At 43.0% G+C, this 18608-nt stretch overlaps 1 protein-coding gene across 1 annotated transcript in view; it reads right to left on the reverse strand.

Moving 5' to 3' along the window:
* Positions 1-215: 215 nt before the first annotated feature.
* htr2cl1 (5-hydroxytryptamine (serotonin) receptor 2C, G protein-coupled-like 1) overlaps positions 216-18608 on the reverse strand; it is a 59854-nt gene continuing 41461 nt past the window's right edge. The window contains exons 4-8 of the mRNA XM_076028041.1: positions 16678-16878; positions 5898-6061; positions 5448-5601; positions 4127-4362; positions 216-2888 (exon numbers count right to left, since the gene is read on the reverse strand). Coding sequence (XP_075884156.1) covers positions 2316-2888; positions 4127-4362; positions 5448-5601; positions 5898-6061; positions 16678-16878 — 1328 coding nt within the window. The 3' untranslated portion in view covers positions 216-2315. The remainder of the gene's footprint in view (positions 2889-4126; positions 4363-5447; positions 5602-5897; positions 6062-16677; positions 16879-18608) is intronic.

Genomic DNA, 18608 nt, shown 5'->3' on the forward strand with positions numbered 1-18608 from the left:
AAAACACATCTTCAAGGTCCTCACTTAGAATACAACCATTGGAGTCTCTTGAAGGTGGCGTTTTGATGAGTTCAGTTTCCGACAGAGAAATCGCTTCAGATGGAATGTCTCATGTGACCGTGTTTCATTTTGCCTTTTTAATAAGCAAGTGGTGGTTCCTCACTCAGAGACCTTGGATGAAAACACAGAACACTGGACAGAATAAATGGAAGAACTTCTTATTCAATCAGGAATAATTTAATATTTCATACAATAATAAAATATATGTATCAGAGACTTCAAACAATAGTATGGAAACTGCTATGCGAAGATGCCTACGGCACCAGAGACCATGACTTTAGCTCTTTTGCTTCAGGATTCTCCAATGTGTGGCAGGATTTCACTGTTGAAGAATTGCACTTGAAACAGTGCCTAAACATTGGGGCTGATGTGGTACATTACTAATATATATCTACCCTTGCAATACAGCAGAATCCTTACAGATGGTAGGTCTGACATATTGCACATCCCGCCTGCAGAATTCTCGTCTTTTTGTAACGTTTTCAACTTTTTAATCACATCACAGAACAATCCAGCATTCAGCAAACGCTGCAAGAGGGAGGAGTGTTTCTGCAAAGATGGGCGTTATGTTAACTTTGTAACAAGAACTAACAATCAGGTCTGCCCACAGTGGGAAACATGTTTTCACTTTACCCCTGACTGGCTTTGGCAAGAGTTTAATGGTTGAACACCACTGCAGCGACGGCCATTGACTGTTGCCCTCCGCACCAATAGGAAGCCTTCAACTGCTGCCACCGGACAACGCCATCGACATAGAGTGAACACTGTTTCCTCTTTTTTTCTTTTACCTCTCTCTGTGGTCATTTTCAACAGGTTTCTGGGTTCAAACTGTTTTTTTTTTTTTTTTTTTTTTTTTTTTTTACTGCTGCTAAGCCATCCCAATTGCAAAGATTAAACAAAGTAGACATCCGTTTTGCTTAAAGATGCTGGTGCTCATCCGCTTTCTTGAGTACTTTCACTTCATGAAGGCTGCTGACAGAAAGCCAAACTCGTTCAATTGAAATTGAAACATGCAAATGATAACAATAAAAAAAATAATAATTAGAAAACAACAACAAAAAAAATGGCTATAAACTTTGTCCGTTTCTTTTGCAGATGTCACACTGATTAGACTGCCTGAGGTAAAATCAATAAAGGCTTGTGGCTCAACACTGATCAATGGTAACGTCTGATGAATCCAACAGAGAAGGAAGGCATGAGCTGTATGAACAGTGATGAATGTAATAAAGGCTAATGAAAGCAAGGTCAAACCTAGAAATTGCATTCCATTTAAGAATGACATCGTTGTGCACTTGTGTATTAAAAACGTTTTTTCTTTACACATACTCGGATTTCTCTCTTTTTTTTTAATTACCTAGCTATTGTTTTCAGTAAAAACGTTAAGATGTCGGGATTAAAACTCTTATATGATTATGTTGGTCAGCGAAAGCAGAGGCCTCACATCTTTAAGATCAGAAGCCTGCGCCATTTTTCTTTAGCTCTTTTTTTTTAAATTTTATTTATTAACCCTTAATGACCCCAAGGAAAGCTTTGTCACTGATTCATGCGACCACTAGATGGCACTGTGAGTCCACAAGAGACTAGCAGTCGGCTTTACATTCCTCCATCTCGGGCCCCGCAGGCAGAACTTTTGGGCTGCAGCCTTGAGAAAGTTTTCTTTGAGCGGATGGAATGAAATCCTGTGGAATAGCTCGACGATACATGCTGCAAAAGTTCACACACAGTCTTGACTGCTGTCGGCAAGCTCCACCGGCACCAACATCGATTTGGTGTGCAGGCTTTAGGACCGGGCGGACCAGGCGGACCACGGTTCGGACTTGCATTGAGACTCGTTGGTTGGGCTTGAGGTGGAAGCTCGATCCCCGCCGACCCCCAACGGTGGCCGCTCGACTCTTTAACCTGCATCAGCGGGACTCCGTGAAGGGTCACTCGACTTCATATCAGGTTCATACTGATATCTCCTACTTCCAGTCGCGTCTCGTCTTCCTCTTTGCATCCCAGCAGAACCGCGTTTAAGTGCAAAAGCCATCTGACAGGAAACGGCTAAAATCATAGCAGCTCCTGTTCCATAAACCCTTTAGTTTGCCTCAACCGTGGTGGTCCTTTCACAATAAAAGCACCTGCTTTACAGACAAAGATAAAATGCCCCGGACCACCTTAGTGAAAACCATAGCTCGGCCCGACATCTGCTGGTTGGGATAAAGAATAAAACGATTCAAGTCAATGACGATGACAACAACGGACGGCAGCGACCATCACACGGTGCTTGTGTGCACTCTGGAGGCGGGACTATAGCTGATGAGTGACAGCTCCTGCTCCGCCTCCGTCTCGGCCTCCGTTTCTGAAAACGTGCCAATGGTGTGGCACTCGGTGAAGCTCTGCGACACAATTCCGATTTGCGTCTCGTCGTCCGTCATGTCCTCGGGGTCCACCGCCAGTCTCCCGTTGTCCCCCCTGCTGCCGTTGCGACAGTTGCTGTTGCGGTCGACGCCCGCCTTGCCGTGCGCGTCCGCCAGCAGCGGCGTCACCACGTGCGACGGGCACGGCGGCGGCACGAGGAGGGTTTTGCAGCTCTGTCCGGCTGCGTTGGCGCCCACGTTGTAGCGGCACCTGATGTAGTTGGAGAACGCCCGCCTGTACGTCTTGTTGAAGAGGGTGTAGACGAGGGGGTTGACCCCGGAGGAGATGTAGCCCACCCACACGAAGACGTTGAGAAGGTCGTGAAGCAGCGACTCGTTGCACGAGTCCCGGCACAGCACGGAGGTGACGTTGGTGATGAAGAACGGACACCACATGATGAGGAAGAGGAAGAAGACGATTCCCAGGACCTGGAGGAAGAGAAATGAAGGAATGGCACTGAAGCCACAACTAATAGACTGAACAACAGCTTCTGCTCCACTGCAGTGAATGTGAATGTGTTTGTGTAGATATTTTATTCCAGGGGTCACCAACGTGGCTACCGTGGGCACCAGGTAGCCGACCCACAACAAGGTTGGTGACCCCTGTTCTATTCTATTTTTTTTCTATTGTGATGTTCTTAACCTGACTGCTTCTGAAATGCACTGGATTGGTTTTCCATTGGAATAAGACCTTGAAAACACCCCGAGGATGTTTGGCTTAACGTCCAAATCAGATTTCAGACAATTAGCAACAACTAAAAGCTCCCTATTGGTCGGAGGGACGACAATGTGTGTTTCCTTCCCGCGCTGAGCTGCGATGCCCAAAGATCTTTTTTTCACCCTCACTTTGTAGTTGGTGTTTATGTGTTCTGATTTTAACGTGACCTTTTCACCCACGATTGTATAAAACTACGTCTAGTGCAGGAGCCGTGTCAACTTCCTGAGCAGCAGTAAGGCTTGCTGTCACTTCCTGTACTTCTTATTTGTCCTCTTCTGTAGGTTCAATGGCAGTTTGTAGCATTTTCTTCCTTCCACAAATGCAGCCTGATCTCTCTATACTGAGTTGAGCTAAAAAAAATTAAAAAAAAAATCAAAAATGCTTCTCGTAAACACTTGTTTGGATTACGTCTCTGTGTTGTGGAGTAAAATGTATCCTCATTGCAGCGTAACGGCTGTTAAAGTTATCTCAGCCTCTTGGCGGCAGGCAGTCATTTTTTGGCGAGCAGGCACTAAGCACTTATGTAAAGGATGAAGATTAATACTCATCTAGTGGAAGATTAGATGAAGAGTGGCACAGAAAAAGGAAAATATGCGAGGCTCAAAGAGCGATTGAGCCGTGGATGTGCAGGCGACACGGTGTTTGTTCTTTCTTCTTCTGTTCAACCATAGCCAACAGTTTCTAGCTGGGAGCTCGGCTGGATTCATCGAGAACGTTTTCCATGCAGCCACATCACAACATGATTACGCTTGTGTCACTTGCGCTCTCTAAAGCTACTATAAAGAGTATTAAAAAAAATAAACTGCACGGGAAAGCAGATTGGCCAACTGATTTAACAGAACACCCGACACCAGCTTTGTGATAGCTCTGTTTATCCCCCGGCTGTTGCATAACACGCCTCAAAGCGCTCCAGGTCACCTCAGCACTCGGCCGCAGTGCTCACTCTCACCTTGGAGGCGCGCCTCTCGTTCTTTATGGCCTGCATCATCCCCCGCCGCCCGTGGCACCCTGACGCATCACTCCTCGCCGTCCCGGTGGCCGGCGAGCTGAGCTGAGACGCCGCCTCGGAAGTGGGACTGATGCTGATGCTGTCTGGCGTGGAGGCGCTGAGCAGCAAGCTGGGCTCTGCCCCCCTCAGACAGCTCAGCGTGTTCCGCCTGCCCTGAGACGGCGGAGGCCGTAACTCTGTAGACAGGGGGCAAAACAAGGGCTCATGGATCCACGGAACCAAGAAACGGGCTTGGAAAATAAATAAATCCTAAATAGCGCAGCGACTTCCAATGCAGTTTCATATTTGTCTGTGTGAGCACGTATCTACTCCCTCCAACCTGTGAAAAAAACATCTGATTTTTTTTTTTTCTTTTTCAAGCAGAGCAACAAGTCCAGAACTATATCATCTGAGGACAGGAGAACATATCGAGGCTGAACACATCCGAGTGATTCTCTCCAAATGACGAGGATTCACAAGTCGAGTCGCATTGTATGATGCACTCATCATAAAATGTGATCTTTACTGAAGGAGTTTGAAGAGAGAGGCAGACTCAATCAAAATCAACCAAAAACGTTGGGACAGAGCGTTACTGTCAGTTAGAGCAACTGTGATTACAAATGTTTTTCTCAGATTTCATCAGTAATTGTCCTCTGTGGTGATTACTGCTTGAATCCACACATATTATGTAAAGCTACAGTATGTTCAGCAAAGACAAATAAGCAGGAAGCTATGGCAAAAAAAAACAAAACCCTGGCAATAAGATTTCTTGTCTGTCTGATTGTCTTCGGCTTAGCAGTGATGGACACAGGAGTAAAAAGTATTGTTGCTTAAACTTACGGTTACAGAAATCTATACAAGACCACAAAATGTACAAGCGAGTAAAATGCTGGCTGTTAAAAACCAGTGGACAACTCTGAATGTGCGTCAAGACTGCAAATAATTTTCCTGTTATTTAGGTGAGAAGAAAATGTGCAATGCTTTGACAAATGGGGTCCTTTTCACCGTTTCACTGGTGGAAAGCAGAAAATGCAATTCCGCCTGAGCTTCCTTCTTGATTTCATTTGCAGACGGTTTCAAAATGTGCTAATCTCTAAAATAAAATTGTGGAAATAAAGAAGAAGAGGACCTTTATTGGCTTATAAAACAACCACTTGCAGTCTTTGTCTCTTCCTGACTTAACAAAACGACTCCCTAGGGTGTTGCTAATGAGCTCATGGTTTTCCTAAAATTTTTGTGTCTTCATTATCTGCCGCGGCCCAATAGGCAGCTGGGCACTTACCTTGAGCATCTGAGGGGGCGATTGTGTTAATCTGAGGGATGTGGAAGGTGTTGGTCGGAGCCTGCAGCGTGTTTGTCATTGCTGGTGGGTGCAAAGGCTGCTGGGAGGAAGCCTTTGCCTCATACAGGAAGACGGTGGCCTGCCTCTGGAGCACCTGCGGGAAAGACGCACGATGAGGTGGGAGGAGACAGAGTTACTGGTAACGCTTCATTGCAAATACTCACTATTAAGCATTAGTTAAGCATTAATAAACACTGAATACATCATTTATCGTTTCTGACATGAATACTCATTAGCATGTAGTTTATAAAGACAGTTATAAAATCTATTGGAAAATAAGTTTGTGAGTCTTTATAAAACATTTATGACTGCTTAACTAATGCCTAATAGTGTCACTGAGCTATTTGCTGTGTTTGTCCTGAAGAAGTCAGTAGTCTGCAGTGGCACTACCTTTACAGTGAGGCAGTACGTCACCACCATGATGACCAGTGGGATGAAGAAGGCCACAAAGGAGCCAATCAGCATGAAGCGCTCCTCGTTGAGGACACAGCTGCCATTGACGAAGACCTTGTCCTCATTGAGGAGGCCAATCACTGGGATAGGCATTGACACACCTTGATGGGGACAGAAAGGGGCTGTGATGGAATCAATGTTTTACGGGTTGTTTGTTTTTTTTCAAGCCTCGGCGGCCTCACACATCTTTGAAGCGTTTCAAGCAGGCTGTTAATCATCACTGTTCCTCCAAAACGTGGCACTGCAGTCACTGCAGGGTTTTACATTTTGCTCACTAATAGATGATAAGTTCCTGTCTTGGTTGAAATGGACAGATGTGTATACAGAGTGTCTAGTAAAGGCATCTTAAATAAATGAGGAAGGGTTAAAGAGAATACACCAACTCTCACATCCATCCGACATGCCATTTGCCAACAACATCAACGACATCATTTGCTGAAGACTGATGATACCCATTGAACTGCAGCCAGTGTGCTTTGACAGACAATTGTTGTTGCTGTTTTATTAATGAGATTTTTGTCAGAGTTCTGTTCACTTTAGGTTGTAAAGGGTCCAGATGTGATTTTTCTGACAAAGTCTGATACTTTTTAATTGCTTTAAATGTCATTAATGTTGAATGATGTAATCATCTTCTTGGAACACACTAATCGCTCATATACCAGCTGAAACCTCTGCCATGATTATATCAGTGAGATCAAAGTTTCACATATGCATGGTAAAAAAAAACAGAAAAATTAAAGACTACTGCTTCTTACATACAAATATTAATTAAAAGTGGAAACAAATTCCCCAAAAATACTCAATGCACATTTAAGTGATTAATCACGTAATTAGTTCATTTGATTTATAATTACTTTATAATTCTATTCTTTTCCCACTATGAATTCATTTCATGTTTCATGTGCCTCGGGAAAATGAGATCATTTGAAAGTTAATTCGATGCTCAGATGAAGGCAGATGTTTCTCTGTGGCAACCACTGAGGGGAACAGCCGAGAGGGAAAGAAGGAGAACCAGCCGGCCTAACTTGCCAAAGTCAGTGGGCTGATCTAGTGAGGTGCATCGCTTTGACACAAGTTACTTCTTTCCAAATGTGGCTGCCACCTCTTCGGTAGACACTAGTGTGCTCCTTGATGAGTTAGTGAGAGAAATCTGGGCAGCACAGCTATTGGAAAATAAATATGACAAAGATAAAAGAGAGAAGAAGAAGAAGAATTGATCGAGAGATCTGGACATTTTCAACCAAAACTGTCGATGCATGAGACCCTGTGGAGCGTCAGTCTCTTTCATTAGTAAATGATGAGGAAATAACCGTAACAGATTATATGTGAGAACAGAAATAAACCTGCAGTGAATCAATATGCCCTCACAACCTGCTCACATCTAATGGATGCTCATGGTGTTTAAATGGTTGCGCTGGTGCTGCAGAGGATGCTGACTCGCAGAGGATGCTGACTCACAGAGGAGGTGAGCGTAAAGCCTTTCAGAGCCGAGCTGATTTTCTGACCTGTGATAATAACACTGACTAATGTGCAGCTTCTCATTTTCAAAGCGCTTGTCAGTTGAAAGCCATCGCTGACCTGGGATCCATTTCGGAGAAGAGATCCTGGTGTCGGTTTCAAGTCAGGACAGCGCAAGCGTGGGCTTGGAAGAGTTCACGTCCCAGGTACATCGCTTTCTACTGCACAGCTTGTCACTCCAGTCAGTTGTGCTTCCTTCACAGAATTGTTGCAGTCAACTGCAGACACATTTTCACTGTTTTTCTCTGTATAGGCTCTTGTTTATTTACTTTTTTACTTTATACTGTTTTGCACTATTTTAGGTTATTTTTATATGCTCTGTTCACTTTATTCTTGTTTGCCCTATCTTCTGGCTGTTGTAACACCTAAATTTCCCCGTCGTGGGACGAATAAAGGTTTATCTTATCTTATCTTATAACCCTGATGGCCGAGGTCCTTTTCACTGTAATTGTTTATACGTTTCTACCCATCTAAATGTTTCCTGTGTACCCAAGTACGTGTTTGTGTAACGCAAATGTGGACTGATCATCTTTTTTTAAAATGTTTTTATTAACTATTTAACTCATTCTGCAAGATGATGAAACAGATATTGATTCAGACATAACTATGTGTGTCATATCTATATACGTTCAGAAATACATGGACAATATAAGCTGGTAAAAGAAAACAGTTTCAAAAACAAATACTAGAATATAAAGAAATGACAGGAACAGTCACAAAAAAAAAAATCCCTTCAACTGTTTCAAAATTTAAGTCTCTTCAGGCAACTAAAAACAGCACTGCTTCATCTCAAGAGGACACTTGGTTGTGCAGCTTAGGCGCAGCAGTGTCTACACACAGCTGAAAGGTTTGAGTTGTGCTGCTGTGTACGCCGTGTGAATGCTGCCACCTATTCGTGGCTCGTATGAAGACAGCTCAGTGTGCCTTTTGAAGATATTGCAAAATGCTCTAAACAGAACGATAATGTGATTTAGGAGCTCAGCTGAAGGTGAAAGATATCTCTATCTATCTATCTACCTACCTACCTACCTACCTACCTACCTATCTATCTATCTACCTACCTACCTACCTACGTACCTACCTACCTATCTACCTATCTATCTACCTACCTACCTACGTACCTACCTACCTATCTACCTATCTATCTACCTACCTACCTACGTACCTACCTACCTATCTACCTATCTATCTACCTACCTACCTACCTATCTATCTATCTATCTATCTATCTATCTATCTATCTATCTAGTTAATCTAATCCTGACCTATATTTTATGAGCTTTAGACTGTAACTGAATGAATTAGGCTGTGGATACAAGAGGCTAGAATGAATGAGGGAGTTAGATGTCTGTAGGGAGTGCAGGGCGAGACAGCTGCTCTATTCACGCCTTTTAATAAAAATAAAACAAGCTAACAACCTCTTCTGGATGTAAATGTCCAGCTGGTACGGCAATAACTGAGTTGAAGTGTTTTTACCGAGCCTTTCTAGTCAGCCCTGACAACTTGGAATTAAATCATTCACCCACATGCTGATTCAATTGCACCACATTATGACATATCATGCAGGGCTGAAGATTGGGATTTATGGTTCCAGACGCAGTCCAAGCACAAGCACAGTGGCTAATTGGCTATTCTGTATCTTCTGTGTCGTTTAAACCCACCTTCATTTTAAGATGATACATTGTGTGACAGATGTGCATCCTGAGCTACCCCTGTCGTGCGCATATTGTACATTTAGAAGGAGCAGGAATAAATACACTCGACTGCTGCATCCACTTCATCTACTTCCAACTGCTGTAATTGGAGCTTGGACGGATGGACCGAAGGTGAAATATATTCTACGGCAGTACATCTGGCAAAGACGTGCACTGCACCGACTTAAGTGGGCATCCAGCAGAACCATCTCCTTTGGTGATGAGTCACTAATACGGGACAATTCTTCATAGCAGACTCTGAATCCAGTGCAAATCTGACACAAGAGGACACAGTGGCGAGCACAGGCTCAGTCAGAGCGCTGCAATGCTGGAGACCAACACACCAGTTTACAGCAAACTGAGTAGTTTGTGGTTAATTTCTGGAACTCTAGCAGTGTTGCCCAAAGACACAGTGCGAGACTAAAAAAACAAACAAAAACAAAAAAACATCTAAATGAACAACATTTGGAGATATTGCAATGGCTTTGAAGCCCCTTTACAATTTTGAGATGGACTTTTATGACACGCACTAAAATGACTGAACAAATGCCAAATATACTGCATAAATACATCAGACTTAATAAATAAGGGCAAGGTTTCCGTTATGAAGCTGTCTGGCGTGGATTGTTGCAAATGTGATTTTGTGTTTTATAGTACAGTCTCAAAAAAGAATGGCTCCACATGAGTGGAAAAAAGCCATCAATAATTTACACAAGCTCAAATATTATCATGGAATGTCTATCATATTCCATATCATAACATATGTTTTGCGGTGGCTCAGGATGTACGGCGGATTGTCCAATGACCGAAAGGTTGTCGGCTCAAATTCCGCTCCATCCCAGTCTCTGTTTGGTCAGCCTGCCTCAGGACAGTTGCGGTTACACATGTAGCTTACTACCACCACCACCTCCACCACCAGTGAATAAATAATGGTTATAAATACATTAATATTTTTTGTGTTAAGACGAGTAGTGACACTAAGACCCAGAGGACCCTGTTCAGAGGGTCTCCTGGGCTCTGCCCTGGAACCAGGTGTGGGGTCTGGATCGGCGGGCGAGTGTCCGGTGACTGGGCTTCTGTCCACGGGGCCTGGTCAGGCTCGAACTGAAACCAAGACGTGAGTCTGCCTCCCTGTGGCCTCCTATGAGCCACATAGAAATGTGTAAACTGAGGTCAGGGACCTTGAATATTTTCAAAGGAGTTAAAGTTGTTAAATTTTAGTGAAGTTTCTGCTGGATCCAATGGACCGATATGTCAAGTGCGCTGTTGCTGCACCAGATAGAATGAGCTGCAAGGATCTTTTGTCAGATGGTTTTCCACTAATCCCTGAGCATTGATCGCCGTAAGCCCTCTTAGACCTCAATCACAGCAACATGTAGCGGTGCAAAACCTTTCAAAGGGTCAAGGGAATGCCAGCGGAAAGAAAGGGAGAGGATTTCTTGTGATTCAGAAATGGTCGCCTGTGAAGGACAGCAGAGGAGATGGGGAGAATGTAAAAGCCTGCCTGGTATCAGAGGTGCCAGTCATGTTCATGTCTCTGAGCTGCTTGCGACATTTCTTTCGTCCTTCACAGCTGAACAACCAGTTTATTTTGGTTTAAACCCAAATTCAGCCCACACTGTGATATGTATCTCTTAAAATTCTAACCCCAACACGTAACTCTTGGCTTCCTTTGCACATTCCTGCAGATTAAAAAGTAAAACTAGGGCACCTTGCTTTTTTAATATTTGATGAGAAAAACATGTTTAGTGAAGGATTCCAATTCCTGCATTTCCAACACATCAAGCCGATCACTCCGAAAACTCCAATGCATGTGTGGGCATGTGTTTTTTGCATGCCAGGAAAACAGCAATTTCTGCATTACGTTAATGCTGCGCTGCTTGTTAATCACACTCCAAAACATTATTGCAGAAATATGTTAAAGTGTAAATGACTTGATTTAAACTTTTATTCTGTAGTATTTCTTGGTTGCTAGAGTTTGCTAGAGTTCTTTCAGCGATGTGGGCCAAGCACATGAGTAAAGAACGGACATTTCTTATTTATGGCATGTTTACAGGCGAGAGGAAAATTCTGTTTCTTCTGATCAATAGTGTCAAATTCCAAAAAAATTTTACAAAAACTTGCCCGTCATAACATACGAATGGCAAACTGTGACGAATATGTGAGAATGTAGCAACAACAAAAAAACAACAACAACCCTGATTGACTTTTTAATGAAGGAGTTTTTTTTTTTACTTACATCTTTCCCATTCTTATTGCCACTGGATGTTTAATGATAATTCTTTCCAAACATTTACATAATCTCATTTCAAGGCAGACAAGCAAATGGGTGCACTAACAGCTGCACTCCAACGATCTGTCTATCTACAGGTCCGAAACAATGTGCCACTGAATGAAGTGAGTAAGTTTTAAAATGCCAATGCAAAGTGGGTAAATTTAATCATTCTGCTATTTATCTCTTTATAGATTAGCTGCGTGACAGACATTGATTTATCTCATGAAGGTTATCCCCAGAAAACATCCAGCTAACGGGGGCCAGGTGTGAAATAATTAGTAGTAAAGTGGAGAAGATGAAGCTCATTTCCTGCACCGAGTCCTCAGAGAAGATGGTCTGGGTAAATGATTGCTGTGGCTGTTGACTTTTTAAAACCCTGATCCTCATCCTAAACGGGCTTACGAGATGCATCTGTGATCAACTCAGCCAATTCAATCTTTCAGGAGGTCACAGGTGAAGAGGTTATTCACAGGACATGAGATGATGTGTTGTGCAGACCTGCTGACCACTAAGAGGAAGCCTGATTGGATACTGAGATCACAATGCCGATTTTCTTTTAAGCCTAAAACCTAAACGCTTCCTTTCTCATCTTAAGTTCACCATTGTTGCTTATTGTATATTGTGTTCTTTGATATTTTATGCTCCCTCCTTCTCTTTCATTCATTGTTTTATGGACCACTGTCACTGTCAGCTTTCCTTCTTAACATTTCTTTTTTTTTTTTAAATATCCTTTAGACAAGAGTGCTTTCTCCCGTCACATGTCCTGCATCCTGTGTCGAGTACTGAATTGAATGTCTAAAGTGTTCAACTAAGATTGCAGACGCTGCATGGTCTATTTGTGGCTTACCAGTATTTGCATGCATTGAATCGATTTGGAAGAGTTGTGATCTTTTTCAAGCCCCTGCAATCCGATTCTTCATGTGGACCTCAAACAACGTTGAATACGATGACCTTGGGAAATTACTATTCACTCTTCAATCCAACCTAACATTCTTGGGCTGACTACTCTGTGCCACAGTTCATTAAGACAGGAGTTGTGGCAACGGTGGCAGGCCCAATGACTTTGACAGGCGTTTTAAAGGAGGTGACAGGATGATTTGGAGATGGCCGCTAAAAACCGCAATGGAAATGTTGGCGACAGTCAATTGTTCTTAACCAATGACTTAGAAAACGATGGAGGAAACTTGAGTCACTTGAGCCATTGGGCACAAGTCCAGCCAAAGTGTGTCGCAATCTGCTGCTCACTCACTTGCACACACACAGTATGAACAAAACTATTAATTCTTACATTATTGTGTGTGGTCTATGTTATTTGTTGATTATTTTTTTCTCAAAGTTTTATGTGTGCAAGACAGTTTTCCCTCAACACGTTGGCAAGAGACCATCAGCAGTTGTCTGGTAGCGTGAAACCTGGCCTGGTCATGTGTTCTGCATGGAGACCTAAATAATGAGCACATACAGTGACATAAAAGGAGCGGCCACAGTGGGAGGGGGAGCGTTTACTGCTATAGAGAGGTGAGCGAGGGATCTTGACATCTGAAGTGTGGAGCTGGGAGTGGAGTGACCCGGCTGAAGTGGATCCTGGATTTGAATAAGGTGCCACTTGAGTGCATCCCTTTTGGAGGTAGTCAAGGTGCAGCCAATGGAAAGAAAAGCTCTGGGGTGGATCCAGAAGTCACTGGAGGGCTCTTTCACCTCGGCGGGGGCTCCAGGGACGAGCCTGAGAGTGTTGCCTGGGAGAGACATGACTGAAATATCCTGCTAGGCCTGTTGCAGCTGCCAACCCAATGCAGACGAGTGAATGAAAGAAAAGGTGGATGGCTGGAAGGAAGGAGAAATATTGATTTTGAAAAGGGTTGCATTGAAATCCAATCTAATGTAAATGCGGGTTTTCTCCTTGACACTGAGAGGACTCGGAATTCCCATATGAATACAGTTCATGGCAACCGGTGAACTGTTTGTTCCCTTTGGCTTTCAACATCACAAGGACAAGGATGTTCCAAGTTCACTGGTTCCATACAGCTTAAAAAGGACCAAAGAGGAGAAAAGCCACAAGGCTGCATTGGTGAAAGATAGCAACCCCCCCCGCCCCCCCACCCTCCCCCAAACAGATTTACTGCAAATGTCCATGCCATTGAATTAATAAAAGGACAACCTTATCTTGACAGTGATTCACAGAACTCCAGTATCAACCACCAATGTGGAATTTTGTCCCACGGGAACCTATTGGAGAGCCAAGAAAATGCCTGCACTTTTTAAGGCTTGAAGAGCAAACTTAAAGGCAGAGAGTGAGTTCAGATTGAGTGCAGCCGGTATCTCAGAGAGACACTTAGGGCTTAATCCTCTACTGCTCTGCACCTGAAGCAAAAGTGCTGTACGAGACAATATTTGTTGGTGGGTCAGACAATTTTGGGGAGCAAATGTTTTGAAATTGTCGTTTACTTTTCTAGTTATGCACCATACACAGAGCAATGTGTCTTGACAGCGATTCATTTTTTTTTTTTTTTATCATAAAGTAACTCTGAGTTTACCTCACAGAGCACAAGCAAGGTTTTTGTCCTATTTCCAACTGCAACCTCGCTAAACATAAAGACAGTTGAATTCAAGCACCTGACAACAATTTAAGGCGACAAATGACGGGGTGACGACTTTCATCAGACTCGTGGAAGCCTAATGTGGTCTCACAGCTGGCCTCAAGGCTAAAGCACAAACAACGGCAAAGCAGGCCCGTGTGGAGAGCAGCTATCAGTAACAACAGAAGCAACCTCGATGAAGTCCGACAAAGCTGACGTAAGGTGGAGGTGGACTGCAGCATGGCTGGCGGCAGCAGCACCATGCCAAAGCAGCTTGAACAGTCCGTGCTGTTTGAAGTGGCTAATGTGGGGGAAAAAAATGATTCCTCCTCTCAACCCCACAACCTTCTGAGCCTCTGCCAAGCTCTGTTTTACTTCCCTTTTAAAGTCATATCTGATTCCCAAACCATCTGGCAGTGCACCTGCATAATATTCTGCTTTGGAATAATGATCATGGCTGTACATTCTAAAAATAGCACGCCCATTACCCCCCGAGACTGCAGGAAATGTGTACACAGCAAAACAGGAACCATCGACGGCACCCCTGGGGCGGTGGGGGTGGGGGTTGGGCAATGTGCTAATACAATGACTTAGCATATTAGAGATGCCTTTTCTGCTTTTTCTGAAAGTATGCCTCGCTGAACAATCTCTCTCTCTCTCTCTCCCTCTCTCTCTCTCCCTCTCCCTCTCTTGTGTATCTCTCTCTCTCTCTGTGAGTGTGCCTTGGGGGCCATAGACGTTGCCCTACTTGGTCGGTAAGAACATGAAACAAAATGAGCATAAGCCTGAGTCAGATTGAGAACTTAAAAAAAAAAAAAAAAAAGTTCCCCTGTGTTGTCTGATCCCTAAACAGCTTTACTAGGAAGCATACGTCTCCTCAGTCTGCTGAGATAGACCATGTGACATAGTTTAAAAGTGACAAACACATCCGGAAACTCTCACCCTGAGATTGCGCTGACATTTACATTTACATTTAAATGTATCGAAGGATCAGTTTGCTGTTGGGGTATTTTTTGTTATTGCTAAAAGGCTACATAATATTAAAATTTCCCTTTCCTTTTCATTTTCTAGCAATAACATCTCTTTAAGCGGTCAGTGCACTCTCCACAAATGAGAAAATCCTTTTACTTTTGTTACTTGCTCCATCTTTCAGAGTGTGTAATGGACTAGTGCAAGGGCTGTGAAAGGCAGCCCCTTATGAAGTTTTATGGTGTTTGATTTTATTATTTGGATGATAAAACAGCAAGGGTTATTATAAAAAGGATGATATGATCATGATCTGAATTAATAATTAAGATATTAAAAAAAAATAATGAATATAGCGTGGTATCTCTAAGTATTAACTTTTAAAGTGATGAATAATGACTGTGAAAATGTTCACGGAAGAAGATGAGCCAACAATTAAATTCAGACAAAGCTCAAAACCAAAAAAATCATGATGGAGAGTTGTGTTTCTTTTAATACTACCTTGGATGTGTTGCCTCTGCTTTAGCCTTTATTAATGTGTTTCTCTAGATTCATAAGCTGTTAAGTTATGTAAAGATCAGAGTTACAATGCATACTATTTAATTGTTCATACTTGACGGCAAATATGCTTTAGCTGCATGCAATTATAGTCACTACAAATATTAGCACGCCAAACTTGTATCATTAGCATAATCATTGCCTCTGTAAGGGATGTGGGTGAATCGCGTTTCAATCTCCTCTGGGAGTTGGAGAAGTGTGTGATGCAAATCAGCGCCGTCCATGACAGTAAGTCTCAACTAACTGGCGTTAGTAAGCTAGCGGGCTAGAAGCAGGATAGTAGCAGGCTAAGAGCAGGCTAGTAGCAGGCTAGTAGCTGGCTAATAGTGGGCTAGTAGCAGGCAAGTAGCGGGCTAGTAGTGGGCTAGTAGCAGGCTAAGAGCAGGCTAGTAGTGGGCTAGTAGCAGGCAAGTAGCGGGCTAGTAGTGGACTAGTAGCAGGCAAGTAGCGGGCTAGTAGCGGGCTAGTCGTGGGTGTGCCACTGCGAGCCTGAGACCATTTTGAGAGAGCTCCAGAAAAGTCCTTGAATTTAATAGCAGTCTTCAATCTGGTAAAATCAAAAGCCAAGCAATTAAAAATTGAAAAAAACAAAATTGAAAAAATAACAAATTGAAGTTGTTGAAGTATAAAAAGACACAGTCTTCTAAGTAAATGCTTTTTGATTTTTTTTGATTTTTTTTTTAACTCAAACTAAAAATTTTCCAGCAAAAACAAAACAAGTCATGATGTTCATAATAACATGGTATTTTTTCAATACTGAAATGATAATCTTTTGTCACCGTGTTTTCTTCGTAATTTCTTGTTGTTTATGTTTTCTCTTTCTTTCACCATTAATAATCAGAATCTGAATCTGAAACAGGATACTTTATAAAACGAATCCCCTCGGAAAATTTCTTTTGAAATGGATTGTTTTAACTGAGCCCACTCAATGGAATAGATTTTTTGATTTAAAGAAAAAAAAAAAAAAAAAAAGCAATTGAGCACTAAAATACACAAAGTAAACTTCTTCCAAAAGTTGGATGTTACACCGTCAAGGACGGCATTTTGCAGGTGATCCATAATAACGTTAAATCTCTCTCAAACTTCCACGTAAGCATGCAATGAAACGGCTGTCGTGCAACGGGCCGGCCTACCTATAGAAATGGTCCAGACGGCTGCGATCTTCAACATGGCTTTGGTTCTGGAGTTGAAGCGGCTGTGCTCTATGGGGTTGCGAATGGCGACGTAGCGGTCCAGGGAGATGGCGCACAGGTGCATGATGGAAGAAGTAGAAAACAGCACATCCAGGTAGATCCAGATTGGACAGAGAGCGCTGGGCAGCGGCCAGGCATAGTCTAGACGGCGGAGGAGGAGAGAAAAGAAGTGGAGAAATAAAGTTACAGGGCCTGATAAGGGCAGCGCAACATTAGCAAAGAGCAGCACACAGCAAAAAATAAAATAAACTCTACTTATTGCCCTTCATTCATGGAGTGAGTTAACCTCAGCTATTATTCTACAGTACACTCTCCAAAGACAGATTTTTATTTGATTATTTTTTAAAAAAAACAAAAAAAACTGGCCTTCACTTTTCGCTCCCGTGCTGCTGCACAGTTGCCAGAGAAAGCAGCGATGTAAACACATCCAATCTGTTCCGAGGGCCGGGCTGAGTGAATGTCATCAGGTTCAGCCGAGTATGAAGGCTTGAGGTGCGGCTTGCAAAACTTTAATTAGAGCGCATCTGAGCACGGCACACTTGACGTGCTCTGAGAGACGCGGCTCCTGCGAGGAATCAGCTGGAGGTCTGATCACAACATCGACACGCCTTACGAGAAGCCACTGTCATGCTTGTGATTATGCTAATTGGCTGCGTTTGGAGGTGCACTGTCGGAGTTGGGTAGTAGATGAGGGGTTTGCATTCGGCTGCTGCCGGAGGGGAAATAAAAGGCCTGTTTACGTGTTGTGTGTGTGTGTGTGTGTGCGCTCGCGCATGTTGGCCTGTCGTGGATTCACCAGCCATGTGAAGAACAGCACCCAACTGGAAGGTAATGCATTAAACCCACTGTCCTATTCACCAATTCAAAGTCTACCAAGCTTCGTGTTAATATGAAAACTGACACTTGACTCACGTCACAGATGCAACACATGCAACCGGCTTCCAAAACGATGGACAAAAAAGTTGGAAAAATTTGATTTTTGGGGGCAGTCGAGAAAACAAGAGAAAACTCGTTTTTGAACATGCTGAATTTCAACTACAGTGAAATCTAATTGGGGACAGAGGCTTTGGGTCCCCAACATATATGACATAAGTGAACACACACACGCACGCACACACACACACTTCCAGGCCGTCTTTCTGGCCTCTTTCTTCTCCGACAATGCAAAACGATGACGTGTTGAAAATGGGAGTTGGGAAAGTTGACTTTCTACATGAATTAGTTCAAAGTTCAGTTCTTAAACATTTTTTAATGAACTACTGTAGTTCTGTTCACAGTTCATCATTCAAAATGTTGAACTGGAGAAATTGTTCTGATCCTGGTTAAACTCTATGCGTACATGTTTGGCAACATTGACAGCCATGGACAGCACCTGTCAGGTCGCTAAACATGCCGTCTGATTGGTCATCTGGGACGTGTGAATCTCCTCCTTTGGTGGTCAGGTTGTAGTTTCACCTCACTTTCCACTGGCTTGCCAAAAGATTCATTTACAGTAATCCTGGTATTGTGTTCTCGACTGATTTTGACAATTGAAGCGACTATTGTGCATGTGATGACTTCTACGATGAGATGATGAGAGAACAGCCATTAGTCTGAGGATGAGCAATCCGGTTGAGACAAATAGGATATATTCACCTGGAAATTGTTCTAAATGTGGGCTAACTGCACTTCATCAGTTATCATTGGCAAAGACGCACGAAAACATTTGCAATTTCATGAAACGAAGGAGAAATTCAATGATGTTGTGAACAATTGCCAAGAGCTTTGGAGGTGTTTGGAGAAAGTCATGAAATGAGCAAACAAATGGATTAAAAAAAAAATGTAGCTCCTGCAGCACTTTGGGGCTGTATTTAATTTCACTGAAGACACAA

Source organism: Nelusetta ayraudi, unplaced genomic scaffold (genome assembly GCF_046127955.1).
Source record: "Nelusetta ayraudi isolate G7.1 ecotype Tasmania unplaced genomic scaffold, CSIRO-AGI_Nayr_v1 ptg000022l, whole genome shotgun sequence".
Classification (NCBI taxonomy): Eukaryota; Metazoa; Chordata; class Actinopteri; order Tetraodontiformes; family Monacanthidae; genus Nelusetta; species Nelusetta ayraudi.